The sequence below is a fragment of the Hyperoodon ampullatus genome (genome assembly GCF_949752795.1).
Source record: "Hyperoodon ampullatus genome assembly, chromosome: 8".
Taxonomy (NCBI): Eukaryota; Metazoa; Chordata; class Mammalia; order Artiodactyla; family Ziphiidae; genus Hyperoodon; species Hyperoodon ampullatus.
This window is the reverse complement of record NC_136921.1, coordinates 69,139,420-69,163,975: the sequence shown is the minus strand read 5'-3', so window position 1 is coordinate 69,163,975 and position 24,556 is coordinate 69,139,420. Positions and strand designations below refer to the sequence as shown.

The window sequence follows — 24,556 nt, the reverse complement described above, 5'->3', positions numbered from 1 at the left end:
GGGTGGAGGCTGTATCTGGGGACCGCGGAGGAGACTTGGGTGCGGGCTCTGGGGGACCCCGGGGATCTGGTGTCCGGAGGCGGACTCTAGTCAGGGGTGGTCGCCCGGCTCCACACTGCCGTCCTCACCGGGTTCTTTCTGGCTCCGTGTGTCGAGTCCAGGTGGCCCGAGGCACCACGACCCGGAGGAGCAGGTTGAAAAGATCCGATGGCAGCACCACTTCGACCAGCTTCATCCTCAGACAGGTAGGAGGCGGGCGCAGGGGAGCCGGTTGGGCAGGAAGCCGAGCGCGCGGCGCGGGGTCAGGAAGCCGAGCGCGGCCCCCACGTGCCGGAGAGGCTGGTAATGTCTCCGCGCGTCGCTTTTCGGCCGCGGGCGGGAGCTCCGGCTGGTCCTTCACCCTCTGCCCCGGGTTCCCAAGTCTTCGGGTCCTGGGGAGTTAGTTTGTGGGTGTGGACACAAGCCGGCGGGGACCTAGTTTAGGTCAGGGGCGTTGAATTTAAGACTGGAAGTTACTTCTTTTTGCACCTTCGATGCGCGAGGAAGCGTCTTAGTCGTGTGACTGGACTTTGAGCGATCAGAGCCCGTGGGGCCGGACAACTGCTGTGATTCGGCCGAGAGTTAGAGGGCTCTTCTATTTTGCCCTATATTGAATACTCTCCTTTGTCATCTCCGAGCTCTGGTCAAATGAAAGGCACTTGGAACAGAAAGTTTGGTCTCGCTTTGGGACTTATTTGGTTCGCTCAGTTAGGGAAAGACAGCGGATCTGGTTTAAATCGAAGTAAGCGAAGGCCGGCCCTCAGTTTCTGGGGTCTCGGTGGTGCTACACTTAGTGTTTGTTTTCTTAGGGTTTGTTTTCTTCTGCGTGGTTCTAGTGCGTGTTGACCGTGCTAAAAATCGCCGGTTCCGCTGAATGCTGAGGTGCCTTTTACCTTGACACAGGAAATTGCTCCTTAATTTGCTGCAAAGAAACCACCCCTACGTAGCTGCTGGGTGCTAGAGAGATCATGCAAAAGGGAATCACCTTGATCTCTCTTTGGAACAGAAACTGTCGAGGTGTGTGAGTTCGGGGTACCCTGGGAGGACTTTGGTCATCGCACCAAGACGTTTTTATCCCAAGGCTCCGCTGTGGGCTGCTGGAGTGACCTTGGGAAGTTTTTTTCCCTCTGGGTCACTCAGATCATTGTGTAATGTGTTTTTAACCTATGATGGCAGCTGCAGTGTGTTTCTGTAGTGATTGTCATCAATTTAAACAGATTATCCATGACGAATTGGGTATTAGACTCAGAATTGGACTCAGACCTCTCCTAAAAAGTCCATAGAGCATATTTACATAATATTGATTACATAGGCATTCATTTTCTGCAGAAACAGAAATTATTCCTACTACTCTTTAATTCAGTGAGTACTAAGCATGTACATTTAAAAAGAAATATATTTTGGATTCTGAAGTCAGTCGAAAGTGTATTCTATCCTTTTTGCAGTGCTTAGATTATTTACATATTTAATAAAGCAAAGACATTCTTCATCTTTTACAAAAATTGAGTTAGGTGACTGAGATCTTGTTTATGTTATTTTGTAGGTGCCTATTTTTGGTAGTGTTTTATTATTGCAAATTCTTAGAAATACTAATTATACAGCAGTGTATTCCATGAGCTGTTTGACTAAAACTTTTGAGTTCAGCTACACCATCACTTCACTAATGTTTTATTCTGCCAAGCACAGAGCCATCAATATCCTTTGTAATATTCTTATTCTTTCCTCAATTTAAATGAAAAAGTGAGATAATGCATGTATAAATTCTTGTTAAGTGTGCTGGTATGTGTTGGCTTAAAAATGTAAAAAGTATTCATGCTAAATAATTTTGAGAGTAATTTAAACCATTGCAGATTTTTGGAACAAATATATTTCATAAGTCTTTCTGAAAATAGGCTAGGATTTGTTGGTGTAATAAGATGGCCTAATTTAAATTCAGAAGCTAGCTGTAATTGTATTATATATACAATCTTAACTAATTTTTCTGCACAAAAATAATACATAATCTTTGTGAGCACTTACAGTTCAGTAAGCATCCTATATATGATCTTGTTTAAATGGCATAATATAGACTTCTATAATGGCTACAATAAAATAACTGAGGGATTTTTATTTATTTGACAAGAGATGAAAAATGATTCCAAATGTAACTTTAACAGTGTATTTTGAAATTAAATTGAACAGTTTTCACCCAAATGCCAAAAAAGTATTTTTTTTAAAAAGCACAACTGTTTATGTTACTAGAGACTCATTATTTGTAGAGTGACCAGTGGTTTATTGTTTTCAAATTCTTGATGTATTTCACAATCTGTGTGATGCCTTTGCACATGAAGAAGATAGTGAGGATACCAATAAAAACAGTGCTGCTCATTTCTCTGCTATATCATTTACAGAGATGGGAGGGGGAAGATTTCACTTACTAAAAAAAAAAAAAAAAGATTGTGTTGAATCAGATGGGTAAGTCTGGGCTGGTGGTAAAGAACAGAGGACAGCTGGCAAACTCATCAAATAGAACAGTGTTTATTCTTTGAGCTGGTAAAAAAATTCTCAGTGTTCATGTGTGTATATGCACAGATGAATATGTGTGCGCACCCATACACATGTACACATGTGAGTTGGCCTGAAAGTGAACAGACTGAGACAGAGAGCCTGCCTCTCCCCTGAGGACTGCTCACAGAGTCCCTCTGGCATCTTTGACCTTGTTTCCTGGTCTCCTAGATTGCTGCCCTCCACAATTTAGGAGGGATGGAGGTTTTGGAATGAATCCAGGGAGCAGCTAAATTATTTCTTTGAGGAAAAGTGAGAAGATTAAGTATTTTGCCACTGAAAGGAGAGAGAGCTAGGGGTGACCCAGTAATGATCTTCAAAATGTACACAAAGATGGGACTTCCCTGGCGGTCCAGTAGTTAAGACTCTGAACCTCCCCTTCAGGGGGCTCGGGTTGATCCTTGGTTGGGGAACTATGATCCCATATGCTGTGCGGTGCAGCCACACACACACACACAAAAAGTACACAAAGACGTTCTTTGGAAATGTGATGGGCTGTTGTCAGTCTTCACTGAGGATGAAACTCAAGAATTGGCTACAATTAGAAAGGAATGATGCTTTTACAGCAGGACTTTCCGAAGAGTGTTGATATCATTGGAATGGCTTTCCAAGTAAGGCTGTAGAATTTTGTCTCAGGAGATTACTTTTGACAGGCTATGTATGAATGGATTATTTATTCATGTTTAAAATTTTTAGGAAACACATTAAATATTTGCTATGTGCCTAACACTGCACTAGATACTGTGGAATAGGAATGAAAAGAAGAATGAGACACAGCTTCTGTACCCAAGGGATTTTATGATCTAGTTATGGAGACATAGATGTATACAAATAATACGGTGAAATGGAGCAAGGAATTAGGGTGTCTGCAGAATGCCCATGTGTGCTGATTATATGAAATACCCATGGGTGGCACTGTGCATACAGTTTGTGTGGTAGATTGCTACAGGTTACTCTCACTGGGGTTACTCCCACCTTTCTCCCCTCTGGCTTTCGAAGGAAAATCTGATCAGAGTGAGGTCAGTTTGTTGACCTCTCCTTGTTAAGTCTGCCTTTATGAGAACTGCAGAGTCTTACAAGGCCTGGCTCCTACCAGCTTCCAGCCTCATCTTAAGCCATGATCTCTAAGCTCTGAACACAGATCTTGAACACACCACCCTCCCTCCTGCCATAGGCTCTTTGCACATGCTGAATTGTCTGTGTGGAGGGCTTTTGTTCTCCCCTCTGCCTAGCTGATTTTTTAATCTTCCTTGAGACCGAAGTTTAGTCTTTACTTCTTCTAACCTCCCTGTTAAGGTTAGTTCCTTAACCACTTACCTCACCCCAGAGTGCATTGTGCCAGTTCTCCATAGTGCCATCACTATTTATTTAACATTTCATTATTTAACATGTAATTAGATTTTTTTGTTAATGTCTGTCTCCCTATCCAGATAACAAGTTCCTCTAGGGCAGGGACATGTCTGTGTTTGGTCTCCTTTTTGTCCTCAGCACTTAGCATAGTAGATGTTCAGTAAATACTCATTTGATTGAATGAAGGAGTGGATGAATGGAGGACTAGCTTGATATATTTTAGACATGAGGTTCAGTTCCAATATTAAACTCTTTGTTTAATCTGGAAAAATTGCCTCCTAACAAACCTCCCCCAAATTTAGTGACTTAAAGCAACATTTAAAAAAATGTCTGTGTACTGAGCAGACACAGTTCTTCTTTGTGTGATGTTACCTGGGTACTGGGAAGGCTGAAATGTCTAAGACAGCCTCACATGTGTGGTTGGTGGTTGGTGCTGGCTGCTGGCTGAGAACTCAAGTAGAGATTTTGACAGAGGGCTCACTTTTCCTCTACCTGGGCCTCTCAGCACGGTTGCTTGAGCTTCTACCCAACATGGTGGCTAGGTACCAAGCAGGACCATCCCAAGAAGCAAAGGCTGAAGCTGCAGACTTTATAAGACCTGGTATCAAAAGCTATATGACATCACTTCTGTTGCAGTCTCTAAGTCAAAACAAATCAAAGGGATAGCCCAGTTTCAAAGGGAGGGGAAATAGACTCTATCTTTTTTTTTTTTTTTTTTTTTTGTGGTATGCGGGCCTCTCACTGTTGTGGCCTCTCCCGTTGCGGAGCACAGGCTCCGGATGCGCAGGCTCAGCAGCCATGGCTCACGGGCCCAGCCGCTCCGCGGCATATGGGATCCTCCCAGACCGGGGCACGAACCCGTATCCCCTGCATCGGCAGGCGGACTCCCAACCACTGCGCCACCAGGGAGGCCCCTAGACTCTATCTTTTGATGGGGTGTGTCAAGGTCACCTTACAAAGGAGCACATAGAATGGAAGATATTGTTGCAGCCATCTTTGGAACCATATACCTTAAAGCAAGGTTCCTTCTGTTTTTTTTCAGATTATGCTAATCAGATGATCATTACAATAATTCAATGAACCCACACTGTACGTAGAGATCTAAAACACATTCAGATACTAAGTTGACACTATAATAAAACAAGTTGGCAAAAATATTCTTTGGGTTCTAATTTGAGCACTGGTTATAGACACATTTCTTTGATGAAATGCAGATTCATCAACAGAAGGTATATGCGTTGTGCATAGCTCTAAGATAATCATATACTTGGAGTCATGCATATATGCAAAATTTATCCATAAGCTTAAAATCACAGAATTATAGAACTGGAAGAGATTGTGGAGGGAAAGTACTTTGATTCCCCATTTTCAGATGAATGAAACACAGACCCAAGGACATAAAGCCCTTACCAAGGTCACACCAGTAGATAGTGGCAGAACAGAGATAGGAGACCCCCACTCAGATTCTACAGTTTTTCCACCACAACACACTTCATCCCTGAATAATCATGACAGGCATACAAACACACATAGATGTGGACATATGAAAGGACTTACTCCTCTTAGAGCCTAGAAATATTCCTAGTTTATATAGTTACTGTGAAGAGCAAAGCAACCACTGAAGAATCTGCAGACTGTAGTTTTTTCCCAGTTTTATCATGGGATGGAATTTTTGTTTGCATCGTTCACGGTTCATGGAGGTTTGTTTGTTTGTTTACTTACTAACATACTAGTGATTGTATTAGCCAGTCTAACCAGAAGATGAAACTACTTGAGTTTTTACAGCTGGGGGACTTGAATTATAGAGACATGATTAAACAGGCGAGGGGAGGGCTTAAGGTTAGCAACAGCAGGAAGCTGCTCTCACCTCTAGGTACAAGGACAAGGGGAGGAGACTGTAACCAGAACCCAGGGGCCAAAATCCCCTGGTAGATGTTGGAGCTAGTGGGGTACTGTTTGTAGGAGCAAGAGACACAGAGGAGATGGCAGCCTCTGCCAGAGAAGCCACTTGAGGCGGAGAAAGTGGGGAGAAATACTCTGGCTTCTCCTTTCTTGTGCTCCCCACCCCTGCCTTGTCTCCCACTGGCTGACCTGGACACCAGCTGACATGGGAGTCTGGGAAACAACCTGCAGGCCATGGGCCCCCTGAGACAGAAAGCAGAGCAGAAAAAGGAGAGGATGAATCTGAGGAAAACAGGCCAGGACTGGCACAACTATTATTATATTTTAGCTGCCTGGAAGATAATAATGAATCATTTTCATCAGCAAAATTGGAAGCTTTTACTTGCTCTGTAAGTCGACCGTCCTTGCTAAATGATATAATCCAGTGACAGTGAACTTTAAGGAAAAGTTTACACCTATTTCCTTTGTGAATTCTATCTGGAATGCATCTTCCCAAATTGAGATCTGATAGAACAAAAAAGAACTCTGCCTCTGTGGCAAACTGTGCTTCGTTCTGGCTCTTGGGCTTGAATAAATGGAACTGAATTTATGAAGCTTCTTTCTGATTGAGAAATCTAATTACTAGGCAGCTAACCAGTTAAGCAGTCGTTTTTGCTTTTCTCCAAGTTTCTGTTCTTGGCGTGCAGAGTTCCTGAAATCTCATTTTTTATAGAATAAAGAACTATTTATCCTTCAGTTTAGGTTGATAAGATTTTATTGAAACTTACATAAATTCTGATTCAAATTTTTTTTTTTTTTTTTTTTTTTTTTGCGGTACGCGGGCCTCTCACTGTTGTGGCCTCTCGCGTTGCGGAGCACAGGCTCCGGACGCGCAGGCTCAGCGGCCATGGCTCACGGGCCCAGCCGCTCTGCGGCATGTGGGATCTTCCCGGACCGGGGCACGAACCCGTGTCCCCTGCATCGGCAGGCGGACTCTCAACCACTGCGCCACCAGGGAAAGCCCTCTGATTCAAATTTTAATCCTTCTAGAAAATTATAGGACGCCGAGTGAAAATGAAGCTGAAAATGACCTTGGCTTTGCTGTGGCCCTCTCCCTGTAATTATTCCACGTGCTGCCCCAGACAATGTTGTCACCAAGGAGCAGGGACTGTTTCTTCATCAAGGGAAAAAGCAAGGGCAGAGCGGAAGAGAATGTAGCTTTGTCTACAAACTACAGTTTGTAGCTAGTTGTAGAAACGAGTCTCTTCGCTCCTGATGAGCCTACTAACTCAGTGGGGTTAGCTGGGCTCAGCAGATCGAGTTCTAACCCATCTTTTCTGAGATTGTGGCGTTGTCCAAGCTCATCATTGTTCTCTGAGTCTGTCCCTTTCTTTTTTTTTTTTTTTTTTTGCAGTACGCGGGCCTCTCACTGCTGTGGCCCCTCCCGTTGCGGAGCACAGGCTCCGGACGCGCAGGCCCAGCGGCCATGGCTCACGGGCCCAGCCGCTTCATAGCATGTGGGATCTTCCCGAACCGGGGCACGAACCCGTGTCCCCTGCACCAGCAGGCGGACTTCCAATCACTGCGCCACCAGGGAAGCCCTGTCCTTTTCTTGGTCTCATTTCTGCAGCTCAGATTCAGAAGAAAGCATAAGCCCTAACCAGGGTGAGTGGGCTTGCACCTCACTCAGGTTCACTGAAGACCCCAGGAAATGTCCACAGACTTGTGGGGAGTGGAGCGTGCAGGCCGCATTCCACGTTTGGCCTCTGCAATGCTTTGGAGAGGAGTGCTTCCTGGAACAGCGCCACCCTCTCTGCTTGCTCGCCCTTTTCAGCTGGAGTGTGTGTGTGTGTGAGAAGGACCATCTGAGCCCCTGCCTGGTATAGGCAGAGCCCCTGGATGGTGTTCACTTCCTTTGAGTCCAGGCCGTTGCACCAGTATGTCCCCTGTGGGCTGTGTAGAGCACTTCCTTACCGTCCCCGATCACACATTCTCTTGGTAATACCTCTCCAGATTAGAAGCCACCAAATTGATGAGTCTCAGGAAGAGCTAGGCTGTTATCTGTAAAGAACCCCCACAAAACCCCATGCCGATTTAAGCAGCCAGTATGGTCCTGCCTTCACACAGTTACATGTCCTCATTCTTGCTGAGCCAGGAAAACGTAGAGGTAGAACACGCACTCTTTGTTCTAGAAGAGTGTAAGTTATGAACTTGACTACGGAGCGACACATCAGGTATTTTACATGGATGCAACCATGTGAACGGGGTCAGGGAGGGGGGTAGGGTGAGAACTAGAAGCCTGAACTAATGAAGAGGCTAAATTATAGATTCAATTTTCAGGGAATAGTTTTATTGCTTTCAAGTAACAATAATGACAAGCTGTGTGCTTCCTTAGCCCGCGTTCAGAAAGCGAGAAGGCTGATGAATTACCAACACCTGGCTTGAATATAGATGGTGCTTTGAAATTCCTTGAAGACGGTTTTCATTTTAACTAGAAAAACATGCCACTCTGTTAACTTTCCTACTTTCTTTACTGTATCCTTTCTTATGACACCCATAAACAGAGCAGAGGTAATTACTTGAATCCGAAGGGATGACATTCAGCATTGTGCTTTATGTACTGAAAGTATAAGTTAGATGGGGCCATAAAACTTGAGGGACATCTGCTGAATCTTTCTGATCATTTTCACTGTAATCATTGGATGACAAAGTGTGCCTGTTTTATTTCTCATTTTATGTTCTTTTCTGTTGGTGGAGGTATCTTTCTCCAGGGCTGCAATTTAAATTGCTGGAGCAGAAGTCTTTGTTTTGAGAGGAAATATTTTGTAAACAAACTTGAAAAGAATCTGCATTTTTTTCAGGTTGTCAGAATCACTAGAAATGGTAAACTTTTGTAGTGCTCACTGTGTCTGAATGTTATTATTTTTTAACTCCTTAGGAGAATTTTTTTTTCAATTTCTTTTTTAATGCAGGAAAGACCAACAGTAATGGAAATGCATAATAACTCACGTAGAAGAATTTATCATCCTGGCCCACTTCCTTCTCCAGTGGCCTAGTGCTAGGGTAACAGCTCAAAGGCTGATTATGTTTCCAAATCAAACAAGTGGATAAAATCCTCACTGTTAAGGTTGGAGTGTTTTATGGTCACAGCTTTCTTATTTGGCCTCTTTGTGTGTGTGAGTGGAACAGAAATGAGGAAGTCATTCTTTCAGGAATTCAGAGGCTGTATTCTGTTATCACCATAATCTAATTTTCGAACATTTTCATCACCCCCCCAAAAAACCTTGTAACCATTAGCTGTCATTCCCCAACCTCCTTCCCACCCCCAGCCCTATGCAACAACTGATCTACTCTCTGTGTCTATAGATTTGCCTGTTCTGGACATTTCATTCCAAATTACATTCATGTAGCTGGAACCATACAGTAATATGTGATCTTTTGTGACTGGTTTTGGATTATTTCATTAGCATATTCTCTACACCAGTCTGAAGGTTTGCGGTCGTAGCCCCTGGTCTAAATGCAAATGTTGGCCTGCCTGTGGAAAGAGACTTGCCTTTCCTTAAGCCTAGATCCAGACAGCACTTCAAGTCATGGTGTTGAATTGGGTGGATCGTATTGGTATTTATTTTGGAATTGCAGTGTCAGGTCATAAAGCTGAATTTGGGGGGGAGGGGTAAAACTATTTGACCTGCATGGAAGTCAGATCCCTGACCTTGGCCTCCTTGTCATCAAGACTGAACAAAACTGAGTGACTCTCAGCTATAGAAGGGATTTATGTAATAGGATGAGATCGACAGGATTAAAGAAAAATGTCAGGATTAAAGAAAAGTGATCAATGCCATCATTTTCAATAATTTTTAGTGATAGAAATGTCTTGGGTACTTACAATTCAAAATACTTCTTTTATCTAGATGTTTGTAATAACTCAGCTTTGGTAATTATATTTCTTCCTTGAGAGATACAATTAAGGAGAAAGCAGAGTGCTTAAGTCCCAAGCTAAGTACAATATTTATGAGAATTATTGGGTGTATAAAACTGTACTTTCTATGTGGCAGGTGCTGCTCAATTATATTTGAGCACTTCCCTGCGGGACAAAAGTCAATTATCAACATAGTCCTGTGGGAGAGAAATAGGTCAGCTGCAAACATTCTCTGCTAATTTCAGAAAGCTTGAGGGGTGATTTCTTTTGGGGGATTTTTTTTTTTTTATTATTCCTTTGGTTGTTGTAGGAAGACCTTCTGATTATGGAAGGCTCAGTTTTTCATTTGGGTGTCTTATTCAGTTACTTTACTGTGAATATTTCTTTTGATCATGTAAAATGAAAATTAAACAAAATAGTATCTTTTAAAAAACTGTCAAATCTACATTGTAAGAATAATGTGTACCATGGGTATTATTATTACTGTTTCTTATACATTAGTAGAGATGCTCAGGCTTTAAATTCACCTGGTAAAATGCAAATTTCATATTTGCAAGTATTTTGTTTAATAGTTCTGTTACATAGGAAGCGTAAAAAGTGTTAATTGTTAAAAAAAAAGGAAGGATACTGGTGTTTTTTAAAAAAAAATATGTTTATATTTTTATTGTGGAAAAATACATGTAACAAACTTTACCATTGTAACCATTTTTAAATGCATAATTCAGTGACATTAAGTCCATTCGCTGGTGTCATTTTTATTTTATTTTACTTTATTTTTAAATTTATTTATTTATTTTTTGGCTGCATTGGGTTTTCATTGCTGCATGCAGGTTTTCTCTAGTTGCAGTGAGAGGGGGCTACTCTTCATTGTGGTGCATGGGCTTCTCATCGTGGAGTCTTCTCTTTGTTGCTGAGCATGGGCTCTAGGTGTGTGGGCTTCAGTAGTTGTGGCGCACGGGCTTAGTTGCTCCATGGCATGTGGGATCTTCCCGGACGAGGGCTTGAACCCGTGTCCCCTGCATTGGCAGGCGGATTCTTAACCACTGCACCACCAGGGAAACCCTGCTGTCATTTTATAAATGAGTGTGGCAGGTTATTTAAAAAGTGCAGACCAGGCAAAACTTAAATATATCCTACTTCAAAATACACTAAAAACGTCCACCATTGTCCAGGCCCCCAAACACAGCTGTGACCTTGTTCGAAGCCACAACAACAACAGCAGGAAACCGGCCCTGGAGCACGTCACAGTGCCATGGGGACTGCAGCTGGGCAGAACCAGGAGGCACTGTGGTTGCCCAGCCGACCCCCAGGCTGGGTGTGGAGAGGTGGATGGGAATAGGTTGGGGCCCTGCCCCAGAACACCTGTTTTCTTCTTCCTCCACTGTCTGAAATCCGAACAGTTTCTAGATGATTTGGGTTAACGAGCAGCCTATTTTAAAACTGTGAATGTTCCTGGGAGTCTTAAGGGGCTCTCGTCATTCATCTGTGATTGTGGTTTGATTTACTGCCTGCAGGTAAGCTCATTTCACTCTTGTCCCCAAGCCCACCTCAACAAGGCAGACGGCTCCCAACAGAGACCCCAGTCTCCCTGGGTCTCTTTGTCCTTTCACACCTGTGTTCTCCCCTTACTTCCCCCCCCCGACCCGCCCCTGCTACAAGCACACCTGCCCAGACGCAGACTCAACTCCTGCTCTCTTCCCTCACCCCCTCAGTCATGCCGTTCCTTCTCCTTGAAGAAGGTCTCACCATTTTCACTTGAGGATGATCTTTCCATCTGTTAAACCCTTCTAGAACCTTCTCCTCCATGAAGTTCTGTGATACGGCTCCAGGTCTCCTTCTCTGGCACTCCCTGACATTCTGTTTTGACCGTTCCCTATTAAATTCTCCTTTGTGTACCCTGAAGGACCCCGTGCCCCACCAGCCTGTGGGTCTATGTGACCATTGTCACTAACTAATTACGTGGCGCAAGAGGAAGGAGAAGCAGCTTGGAAAGGAAGTCTTGATGTAGAGACATTGATAATGTCCATTTTGCTTGTTCACTTCTCCTCGCTGTAGACAGAGGACTGCAACGCCTTGCCTCCTAATAGCCTGCCCATTGTCTCTGAGTCGAGGGGGTGATCACAACTCTGTCCCTCGTTGAGCTCGGCTGCCACAAGCCTTTGAAGGAGGTTATTCCCGCGGCAGTTGCTCTGCTTCATCTGTGAGGACACTGCTTCCTTCTTACTAAGATGCTGCTTCTCAGGCAAAATCTCAAAGGTGGCAAACAGCTCTATACTCTTCAGCCTCTCTGGACAAGTTGTGTTCCAGACTTCCTCAACTCTGAGTCACACTCTGAACCCTGGGCCCTCGAGTGGCACTTGCTGTGCCCTGCATCTCACGTGTCCCCTTGTAAAGCCAGCTTCTGTGCTTTCAGCCTGCATCTCACTGTAGGGTTACACTAGGAAACAGACGTCATTCTGCCTCTGCCCCAGGACTGTACGCAAAACTTGCTTCGAACAGCGACTCTCCCACCCATGCATACCTGCTGACCTGTACAGTCTGAGGTAGCCAGAGCCAAACTTTGAATCCCCTATTAGTCTCATTGATAATATACTAATAGTAATTTATGTATTTTTTCTTTATTTTCGTTTTATGAATTTGAATGGGGGTGCGAATAGAAAAAATAAGAGGAAAGAGGAAGGTAATATTGGGGCCTGAAGCACTTTAGGAGTTCGTGCAGGCCTAGGTTGGATATCAGAGTGGAGACCTTGGGACAGAAGGAGGGCACTGGGTGCCTGGAGAGAAAAACAGTGGCTGGTGGGAGATGGTTTCAGAAAGGGAAATGAATGAGGAACACACTTTGTTTATTTCAAACTTTGTTCTGGAACCGTATCTGTTGGGAATCTTTCAGTTGCAAATAAACTCAATGCAATTGGCTAAGGCAGAGTAGAGAATTACTGGCTTATGCTAGTGAAACGTTCAGGAGTACGTCTGGCTAGCTTCAGGTATGGCTTGTTCCAGTTCATGACTTCATCAGGGCTTCTGTTTCCTTTCTCTGCAGTTCTTCCAGTACTGCGTGCTCTTCTGTGCTCAGTTCTGTGTGCTCGCTCAGGCCTCGGTTTGGTATTTGTCATGGTGGCAGCAGTGGCCACAGTGGCTCAGGGTCTCCCATTCAGCCACTCCCCTGTTCAGAGGAAGAGCTGGCTCTCTTACGGTAGCTCCAGCAAAAAGGAAAAGAAGGTTTTGTTTGTTTGTTTTCAGAGGTACCACCCTCCCTCTGAAACAACACAATACACACACACACATACACACACATATACTTCTTGAATCTTATTGGCCTGAAATGGCTCGTGAACCAGTACTGTGGCCAGGGGACTGCCTGAAGCCAGTGGTTGGCCACTCCTGGAGATGAGATTGGGGTCAGCCCCACTAAGGCTGAGAATGGGGAGGACCAGTTCCCTAAGGGAATTTGGGAGCTAGTGGTAGACGGAGGGGAAAATGGATGTTGCAGAAGCAATTAATCAGACGTTTACTCAAGGAAGGATCCTCAGGTGGACCCAGGCAAGATGGTGGGATTCCTTCCTTCTCTTCCTTCTTGTATTATGTTTTATCCACTTCATGGGTTAAATAAGATTTTTTTAAAAATTGTGTTAAATCCATATAACATAAAATTGACCATCGTAACCATTTTTCAGTGTACAGTTCAGTGATGTTAAGTACATTCTCACTGTTGTATTATCATCACCACCACCCATCCTAATTATAATTTTGTAGGGAGTCTAATGTCCTGTTGTAACATTGTTTCTTAATGAGAAAATATGTACCAAATTTCAAATAACTGACTAAACAATGAATTCATGGGACACCACCCAAGTATTAATACAGGAGTGGCTACCTGAATTAATATTTCTCAAGGGCCTCTGTTTTCCTGTCTGCAAAATGGGGGTTTGAGTGGGGTGGACTAGATGACCTCTGAGGTTCCTTCAGTCTCTAGTATTATAGAGCTTCACGTCTGTGTCTGCAGATGTGTGTGGTCAGTTCATACACCTTGGTAGAAAACACTATATTCTGTAGTTTTTGCAGAAGTCCAGTTACACTTAGCCGCTGAGATGAACTCATAAAACATAGGGTCATTCAATATCAAATATTACTGAAAGTATTAGCTGAAGGCATTCTTTGTAGAATGTAGCAAAGAGATGATGGGGAAAGGTTTACAAGAGGAAAGATAATTTTGGATAGAGCTGGAATTTATGACTCTTTCAGGCATGTGCATACAGCCTGAAAGGATCTGCAAAGAATAGAGTGGGTTGTCAAGAATGAGATATTTGTGAAATGTGCTGAGATGGTTCTCAGATGTGCATCCTGGAAGCTATTAAGAGGAAGTCAGCTGAGAAGTAGTGTAGCTCCTGCTATTATGATGATTACAGCCACCAGGAAGAGCAGTAGCTAATGGGGCTTAAATCTATAATAAAGAATAACAAAAGTTGCCATATGGAAACTTTGCTGAAGGTGAGTGGAACCACAAGATTGATTCTTATCATTTGAGAACACTGCATTAGGAGCTTTCAGTACTGACTTTCCTGCGTACCCCTAGTTTCATAGGGGCAGGATATTTAGCATTTGTAGTTCACCATGGCTCCCCATATTCCAAAAAATGAGGCAGGAATTTCTGTTTTTAAGTGACATTAACTATTTAATAAGTAGACTTTGGTGGATATGTTTATAGAACTTCATGTGTTCAAGTTGCCTGGGTAAGCTGGTGCACTTGATTGTTTTCCTTCTCATCCCTCTTCCAGTCAGTGGCACATGCTCCTTATTTATTATTTTAAAAATATGTTTGCATTCTGGCTTGGTCTGGAAATGACTTAAATTAGCTTGTATGATATTACAAGTGAAGAAGATGAACTAAGGAGAAAATAAGGCTAAGATGGTGTGCCAGTAAAATCCGAGTCACTTGTTAGTTGGGGGCCTCCAGTTTGACTCTAAACTTTCTCGGGCCTACCCAGAGAGGAAAGCAAGGTCATTTACAGGATTTAGGATGTCCAAGGGTAAAAGTACACTTGTGGTTTAGGAGAAGCACAAATACTTCCCACTCTGAGACTAGAGAGAAGTTTCTCATAGAGTTGAGAGTGTGTAAGATAGTAAATAAACCCTGATGTGACACCTTATCATTATTCTGGAGTTGTTTTTTTACTAATATCATTTACTAAACAGATAATGTCCCTCATTGTGCTGGAGTATAGTTCAATAAAAGCAATTATGTGGGCGCCGTTGCTATATCATCCACGGATGTCTGTAATTCTCAACCTTGGCTGCATATTAGAATCACCAGGGAAGTATATAAAAATCCGCATGCCAGGCTGCACTCCAACCTCATTAAATCAGGATTTCTGGATATAGGACACAGGCATCAGTATTTTTCAAATCACTTCAACTGATGGATGTGCTTATCTGGATTCATGTAATCCAGGTAAGGTTTTTTTTTTTTTAACATCTTTATTGGAGTATAATTGCTTTACAATGTCATGTTAGTTTCTGCCGTATAACAAAGTTAATCAGCTATATGTATACATATATCCCCATATCCCGTCCGTTTTGCGCCTCCCTCCCACCCCTCTAGGTGGTCACAAAGCACCGAGCTGATCTCCCCGTGCGATGCAGCTGCTTCCCACTAGCTATCTATTTTACATTTGGTAGTGTATATATGTCCATGCCACTCTCTCACTTCGTCCCAGCTTACCTTTCCCCCGCCCCGTGTCCTTAAGTCCATTCTCTACGTCTGCTTCTTTATTCCTGTCCTGGCCCTAGGTTCATCAGGACCACTTTTTTTTTTATTCCATATATATGTGTTAGCATATGGTGTTTATTTTTCTCTTTCTGACTATTTCACTCTGTATGACAGACTCTACATCCATCCACCTCACTACAAATAACTCAATTTTGTTTCTTTTTATGGCTGAGTAATATTCCATTGTATATATGTGCCACATCTTCTTTATCCATTCATCTGTCGATGGACACTTAGGTTGATTCCATGTCCTAGCTATTGTAAATAGAGCTGCAATGAACAGTGTGGTACATGACTCTCTTTGAATTATGGTTTTCTCAGGGTATATGCCCAGTAGTGGGATTGCTGGGTCATATGGTAGTTCTATTTTTAGTTTTCTAAGGAACCTCCATACTATTCTCCATAGTGGTTGTATCAATTGACATTCCCACCAACAGTGCAAGAAGGTTCCCTTTTCTCCACACCCTCTCCAGCAATTGTTGTTTGTAGATTTTTTTTTGATGATGGCCATTCTGACTGGTGTGAGGTGATACCTTACTGTAGTTTTGATTTGCATTTCTCTAATGATTAATGATGTTGAGCATCCTTTCATGTGTTTGTTGGCCATCTGTATATCTTCTTTGGAGAAATGTCTATTTAGATCTTCTGCCCATTTTTGGATTGGGTTGTTTGTTTTTTTGATATTGAGCTGCATGAGCTGCTTGTATATTTTGGAGATTAATCCTTTATCAGTTGCTTCGTTTGCAAGTATTTTCTCCCATTCTGAGGGTTACCTTTTCATCTTGTTTATGGTTTCCTTTGCTGTGCAAAAGCTTTTAAGTTTCATTAGGTCCCATTTGTTTATTTTTGTTTTTATTTCCATTTCTCTAGGAGGTGGGTCAAAAAGGATCTTACTGTGATTTATGTCATAGAGTGTTCTGCCTATATTTTCCACTAAGAGTTTGATAGTGTCTGGTCTTACATCTAGGTCTTTAATCCATTTTGAGTTTATTTTTGTGTATGGTGTTAGGGAGTGTTCTAATTTCATTCTTTCACATGTAGCTGTCCAGTTTTCCCAGCACCACTTATTGAAGAGGCTGTCATTTCTCCATTGTGTATTCTTGCCACCTTTATCAAAGATAATGTGACCATATGTGCGTGGGTTTATCTCTGGGCTTTCTGTCCTATTCCATTGATGTGTATTTCTGTTTCTGTGCCAGTACCATACCGTCTTGATTACTGTAGCTTTGTAGTATAGTCTGAAGTCCGGGAACCTGATTCCTCCAGCTCCATTTTTCTTTCTCAAGATTGTTGTGACTATTCGGGGTCTTTTGTGTTTCCATACAAATTGTGAAATTTTTTGTTCTAGTTCTGTGAAAAATGCCATTGGTAGTTTGATAGGGATTGCACTGAATCTTTGGGTTGTACAGTCATTTGCACAATGTTAATTCTTCCAGTCCAAGAACATGGTATATCTCTCCATCTGTTTGTATCATCTTTAATTTCTTTCATCAGTGTTTTATAGTTTTCTGCATACAGGTCTTTTGTCTCCTTTGGTAGGTTTATTCCTTGGTATTTTATTCATTTTGTTGCAATGGTAAATGGGAGTGTTTCCTTAATTTCTCTTTCAGATTTTTCATCATTAGTGTATAGGAATGCAAGAGATTTCTGTGCATTAATTTTGTATCCTACTACTTTAACAAATTCATTGATTAGCTCTAGTAGTTTTCTGGTGGCATCTTTAGGATTCTCTATGTATAGTATCATGTCATCTGCGAACACTGACAGCTTTACTTCTTCTTTTCCAGTTTGGATTCCTTTTATTTCTTTTTCTTCTCTGATTGCTGTGGCTAAAACTTCCAGAACTATGTTGAAAAATAGTGTTGAGAGTGGGCAACCTTGTCTTGTTCCTGATTTTAGAGGAAATGGTTTCAGTTTTTCAGTTTTCGCCATTGAGAACGATTTTGGCTGTGGGTTTGTCATATATGGCCTTTATTATGTTGAGATAAGTTCCCTCTATGCCTACTTTCTGGAGAGTTTTTATCATAAATCGGTGTTGAATTTTGTCAAAAGCTTTTTCTGCATCGACTGAGATTATCATATAGTTTTTATCCTTCAGTTTGTTGATATGGTGTATCACATTGATTGATTTGCATATATTGAAGAATCCTTGCATTCCTGGGATAAACCCCACTTGATCATGGTGTATGAGCCTTTTAATGTGCTGCTGGATTCTGTTTGCTAGTATTTTGTTGAGGATTTTTGCATCTGTTTTCATTAGTGATATTGGCCTCTAGTTTTCTCTTTTTGGGACACCTTTTTCTGGTTTTGGTATCAGGGTGATGGTGGCCTCATAGAATGAGTTTGGGAGTGTTCCTCCTTCTGCTATATTTTGGGAGAGTTTGAGAGGGACAGGTGTTAGCTTTTCTCTAAATGTTTGATAGAATTCGCCTGTGAAGCCATCTGGTCCTGGGCTTTTGTTTGTTGGAAGATTTTCAATCACACTTTCCATTTCGGTGCTTGTGATTGGTCTGTTTATATTTTCTATTCTTCCTGGGTCAGTCTCAGAAGGTTGTGCTCTTCTAAGAATTTGTCCATTTCTTCCAGGTTGTCCATTTTATTGGCATATACTTGCTTGTAGCAATCCCTCATGATCCTTTGTATTTCTGCAGGGTCAGTTGTTACTTCTCCTTTTTCATTTCTAATTCTGTTTATTTGAGTCTTCTCCCTTTTTTTTTTGATGAGTCTGGCTAGTGGTTTATCAATTTTGTTCAACTTTTCAAAGAACCAGCTTTTAGTTTTATTGATCTTTGCTACTGTTTCCTTCATTTCTTTTCACTTATTTCTGCTTTGATATTTATGATTTCTTTCCTTCTGCTAACTTTGGGGTTTTTTTGTTCTTCTTTTTCTAATTGCTTTAGGTGTGAGGTTAGGTTTTTTATTTGAGGTGTTTCTTGTTTCGTGAGGTAAGATTGTATTGCTATTACTTCCCTCTTAGAACTGCTTTTGCTGCATCCCATAGGTTTTGGGTTGTCATTTTTTCATTGTCATTTGTTTTTAGGTATTTTTTTATTTCCTCTTTGATTTCTTCAGTGATCTCTTGATTATTTAGTAGCATATTGTTTAGCCTCCATGTGTTTGTAGTTTTTACAGTTTTTTTTTCCCTGTAATTGATGTCTAGTCTCATAGCGTTGTGGTCGGAAAGGATACTTGATATGATTTCAATTTTCTTAAATTTACCAAGCCTTGATTTGTGACCCAAGATGTGATCTATCCTGGAGAATGTTCCATTAGCACTTGAGAAGAATATGCATTCTGTTGTTTTGATATGGAATGTCCTATAAATATCAATGAAGTCCATCTTGTTTAATGTGTCATTTAAAGCTTGTGTTTCCTTATTTATTTTCATTTTGGATGATCTGTCCATTGGTGAAAATGGGGTGTTAAAGTCCCTACTATTATTGTCTTATTCTCAATTTCCCCTTTTATGGCTGTTAGCATTTGCCTTATGTATTGAGGTGCTCCTATGTTGGGTGCATAAATATTTACAGTTGTTATATCGTCTTCTTGGATTGATCCCTTGATAATTATGTAGTGTCCTTCTTTGTCTGTTGTGATAGTCTTTATTTTAAAGTCTATTTTGTCTGATATGAGAATTGCTACTCCAGCTTTCTTTTGATTTCCATCTGCATGGAATATCTTTTTCCATCCCCTCACTTTCAGTCTGTATGTGTCCCTAGGTCTGAAGTGGGTCTCTTGTAGACAGCATATAGATGGGTCTTGGTTTTTTATCCATTCAGCCAGTCTGTGTCTTTTGGTTGGAGCATTTAAACCATTTACATTTAAGGTAATTATTGATATGTATGTTCCTACTACCATTTTCTTAATTGTTTTGGGTTTGTTTTTGTAGGTGTTTTTGTTTTTTTGTATTTCCTGCCTAGAGAAATTCCTTTAGCATTTGTTGTAAAGCTGGTTTGGTGGTGCTAAATTCTCTTAACTTTTGCTTGTCTGTAAAGGTTTTAATTTCTCTGTCAAATCTGGATGAGATCCTTGCTGGGTAGAGTAATCTTGGTTGTAGTTTTTTCCCTTTCATCACTTTAAATATGTCCTGCCACTCCCTTCTAGCTTGCAGAGTTTCTGCTGAAATATCAGCTGTTAACCTTATTGGGATTCCCTTGTATGTTATTTGTTGCATTTCCCTTGCTGCTTTTAATATTTTTTTTGTATTTAATTTTTGATAGTTTGATTAATGTGTGTCTTGGCATGTTTCTCCTTTGATTTATCCTGTATGGGACTCTCTGCACTTCCTGGACTTGATTGACTATTTCCTTTCCCATGTTAGGGAAGTTTTCAACTATAATCTCTTCAAATATTTTCTCAGTCCCTTTCTTTTTCTCTTCTTCTTCTGGGACCCCTATAATTTGACTGTTGGTGCATTTAATGTTGTCCCAGAGGTCTCTGAGACTGTCCTCAATTCTCTTCATTCTTTCTTCTTTATTCTGCTCTGTGGTAGTTATTTCCACTATTTTATCTTCCTGGTCACTTATCTGTTCTTCTGCCTCAGTTATTCTGCTGTTGATTCCTTCTAGAGTATTTTTAATTTCATGTATTGTGTTGTTCATCTTTGTTTGTTTTCTCTTTTGTTCTTCTAGGTCCTTGTTAAACATTTCTTGTATTTTCTCCATTCTATTTCCAAGATTTTGGATCATCTTTACTATCATTACTCTGAATTCTTTTCGGGTAGACTGCCTATTTCCTCTTCACTTGTTTCGTCTGGTGGGTTTTTACCTTGCTCATTTATCTGCTGTGTGTTTCTCTGTCTTCCCATTTTGCTTAACTTACTGTGTTTGGGGTCTCCTTTTCGAAGGCTGCAGGTTCATAGTTCCTGTTGTTTTTGGTGTCTGACCCCAGTGGGTAAGGTTGGTTCAGTGGCTTGTGTAGGCTTCCTGGTGGAGGGGCCTGGTGCCTGTGTTCTGATAGGTGGGGCTGGATCTTGTCTTTCTGGTGGGCAGGGCTGTATCCTGTGGTGTGTTTTGGGGTGTCTGTGAGCTTAGTATGATTTTAGGCAGCCTCTCTGCTAATGGGTGGGGTTGTGTCCCTGTCTTGCTAATTGTTTGGCTTGGGACATCCAGCACTGGAGCTTGCTGGCCGTTGGGTGGAGCTGGGTCTTAGCATTGAGACGGAGATCTCTGGGAGAGCTCTGACTGATTGATATTACGTGGGGCTGGGAGGTCTCTGGTGGTCTAATGTCCCAAACTCGGCTCTCCCACCTCAGACACTCAGACCTGACACTCAGCCGGGGCACCAAGACCCTGTCAGCCACACGGTGATCGTGAAATTGGAGGTAGCAAAAATGGATATATGCAAGTCACTCCTCTTTTGGCTGATAATACTCTCTCCAGTGGCTGTGATTTGTAGTTGGAAAGCCAAAACTTCCAGCTACAGTCATGATCACAGATGCCTAGTTCTTCAAAATGAAATGAAATGCATGAGTCAGAACCAGGCTGCTGGTATTGGAGGGTCTCCTGCAGGCGCGGGGAGCAGCTGTGGCTCACTGCAAGGACAAGGACACTGGCAGCAGAAGTTCTGGGAAGTACTCCTTGGCATGAGCCCTCCCCAGGTAAGGTTTTAAAGTAGCTATTTTCAACCAGAATGTATTAGTCAGGAGAGGTTCGGTGATGCTGCAGTAATAAAACTTTCCTCAAACAACAACTACAACAGCAAAGGCTTATTCTGCACTCACCCTCCATCTATCTCCTGGGTCAGCTGAGAGTTTGTTCACTGTTGTTCTCACTCCAGTGGAGCAGCCACTATCTGGAACGTTTCTGTTTCCTGCAGAAGAGGGAATGAGACACATGGTGGATCATATTCTGGCTGTTGAAGCTCTGCATGGGTGTAGCTAAACTGCTGCAACACTGTAGTCAAAAGGTATCATATGTATTTGTTTGTCACTTAAGGGTCCAGAGGTTGGTGGGCAGTTCAGAGAGGGTAGAGGGCTCTATTCTAAGAGCTCAGTGGTCCGAGGACCCAGGCTGGTGGGTCAGCTCTGCCATTCTCAGCATGTAGATTTCATCTTTGGGTCTAACGTGGCTGCTACCATTGTCACCATTTCCTAGGCAGCTCAAAATGAAGAGATTAAGTAGCTTCATTTTCAAGGGAATGACGTAGAAGTTAAACATATTTCTTCTGCTCACAGCCCATTGGCCTGAACTTTGTTGTGAGGCCACGTCTAGCTTCAAAGGAGGCTGAGAAATGCGATCTTTAGCTGAGTAGCCATGTGAAGGCTAAAAATTGCGACAGCTCTATTTCTGGAAGGATAGAGAGAAAGGATATTGGGGCCAGTTAGGCAGACTCTGCCTTATCACAGTAGTGGTTTTCCAAGTTTGGTTTTACCATAAAAACCCTTTTTCCAAATGAAATTGCAGATGTCATTCTTGGCAATCAACATATTTGGAGATGCTTTGATTGATGGGGTGGGCTATATCTGGACCACTCTCCCATTATACTCCTCATGCTCTCTGCAGCAGTTCTAGTGACATCTCAGAGGATCCATAAAAATCACTGATGTAGATGAACTGATGCATATGCTGTAGACCATCCTCCCAAAATATTCTTCCAGTCAACTTCTATCTCGAAAGTCCTCTCAAGTCCATCCACTGCTCTCTGCATCTCTCATGCCACCACCCTAGTTCCTAGTTTGAGCCAGCATCATCTCGTCTGGTCTACTGAATCTCCCTGCTTCCTTTCACCACCAGACCCATTCTTCACACAACTTCTGGAGTTATCTTTTTAAAAAGGAAATCAGAGCATGTCATTCCCCGGTTTTAAGCCCTTCAGTGGATTCCAGTTGTGTGAAAATATAATCTGAATTCCTTATTGTGGTCTGCAAGGCTCTGTAATAATCTGACTCCTGACAAACTTGCCTTATTTCATCTTCAACTCTCCTGCTTGCTACTGTGCCCTCCCACCTCTTCCCCCATCCCTGGCCTGCTTTGTGTACTTTGAATAAGCCAGGATTAATCCTGTCTCTGGGCCTTTGCACTTCTGCTCTCTTGTCCTGGAGTGTTCCTTCCTCAGCTCTTTACATGGCTGACTCCTTCTCATTCTTCTCATCTCAGCCCAAACACCACCTTCTTAGGGAGACCTCCTCTGGATGCCTGTCTGAGGCAGCCCCCCTCAGCCCTCCTTCCATGCTTTCTTGCTGTCACTTTCCGTCACGATCAGAAATCACCTTTTTAATGTCGTTTTCTTTTTCCTTATTTGTTCCTGTCAATCCTCACTGGAATGTAAGCTTGAAAAAGGCAGGGAACTGGCATATCCTTGTCTTTGCACATTCCCATGAACAGAAGAGGCATCTGGCGCATAAGTGTTTAATAAACATTGATTGGTAAGTGAATAGAATGACAGTGAATTTGAGGTTCAGTAGCTGGGTAAGAATCTGGGTAGGACTGAGTCTTTGCTGTCAGTTAAGGGAGAAATGGTGCCAAAGATAGACTTGATGTCTATCTTACAGACCTCAAGAACTGAGGTCTGTAAGAAGAATATGTTCCTGAAAAAGAAGGCTTAGAGGTGGTCCAGGGGCCAAAGGTCTTCTCAGAAAGTAGTTTGGAATTTACTCAAAAACACACAATTGGATGTTTGTGGACCTATAGTTTCAAGTCCAAAGACAGAGCTGCAGTGTTTTTGGCTTGGAAAAAAAGCAGTTGTGGTCACATGCCACCTTGGCCCCTACCATGGCACACCTAGCTTTGAGAAATTTCCTTCCTAATCTACTTTCCAAAAAGGCCTCATGACAAAATGTATACCCCAAGCACTGAATTGCGTGGCTTGGTATCAGGGATGTTAGCTGCAATTTGGTGACATGCAGGTTAGCAATCGCTTTACTTGCTTGTTTCATTTGGACACTCCATCCTGGATTTGCTTCGGGACAGTATCTGCCTGAATAGAGGGCATCTAAAGAAGCCCCTTGGTCAGTCCCAACTGATTAGCACTGGGCCTCAGCTCTTAATCTCCTTGTGGCTGATGCCTTGGTCCGGTGCCCGCTATTGGATGCTTGAGTTCCTGCAGACCAGATCCTTTCATCCCAGACTTCCTTGGAGGCAACAGGATGTGCTGGACTCTGGATTTTGAGCCAGAGTTAGGAAAGGCTGAGACAGGTGTCTGTGTGTAATGCTCGGTGGGTGTAAAGAGACAAGCTGGCAGTTTGACCAGACCTGAGGCGAGACCCTCAGTCAGACCAGAGGTCAAACGTGGGAACATCAGCAGAGCCAGCAGGAGCTAAAGCAGCACAGTGTGTGTCCTTCACATCTGCTGGCGCTCCACCTGGAATGCTGTCCCCTCCACTGCTTTTTCTGGTGAACTCCTACTCCTTTTCTTCCTGATTGCATAAATGTCACATCCTCTGTAAAGTCTTCTCCAACCACCCCCCCGCCCCCTCCCGGGCAGAATTAGTTTCTTCTTCCCTTAGTACAGTCGAAACACTGTTTCACATTGTTTTGAAATATGTTTACGGGCCTCTCCCACTGCCAGTGAGCCCCTCGAGGACGTGGCTGTGTCTTAATTTTCTTTAGAGAGGCGACACAGCAGAGCTGTTCATAGAATCAGCTGTGGAAGCAGGTGGGCTGGAGTGTGAGGTCAGGCTCCATCACTTTTTACTTGTGTGACCTTGGGCAAGTACTACTGTCCCTGAGGTTCATTTTCCTCTCTTGTAAAATAGGGGTAGCCATGCCTGCCTCCTAGGGTTTGTGAGAATTTTGAGAAGTGAGCTAATATATGTCTATCCTGGATGAAAATTATTAAACCACACCTACTGTAGCTGTTCTGCTTTGTAAGCTGGGTAGTGGCCATCGTTTGTATCAGTACTGCCACCTTCCATTTTCAGGGACTTGTGGGGAAGGTTGACATTTCAAAGCCTCTGCCAGCTCCTCTGTGCTTGTGAAGGGGACATCCGGAAGGGATGATGGTCATGGGATGATGGTCATATTGGCGACGTGGCTGGTGGTAGTGATGGTGGTTGTGGTGATATTAGTGGTAACGATGGTGGTGTTGGAAGTGAGGGTGAGGGTGGTGGTGGTGAA

At 42.6% G+C, this 24,556-nt stretch overlaps 1 protein-coding gene across 1 annotated transcript in view; it reads left to right on the top strand.

The window, feature by feature from the left end:
* The window catches only part of CACNB4 (calcium voltage-gated channel auxiliary subunit beta 4), a gene marked incomplete at its 5' end in the record, with an annotated part of 273,102 nt that overhangs the window by 407 nt on the left and 248,139 nt on the right, over positions 1 to 24,556 (top strand). The window contains one exon of the mRNA XM_079710302.1: positions 162 to 245. Coding sequence (XP_079566428.1) covers positions 162 to 245 — 84 coding nt within the window. The remainder of the gene's footprint in view (positions 1 to 161; positions 246 to 24,556) is intronic.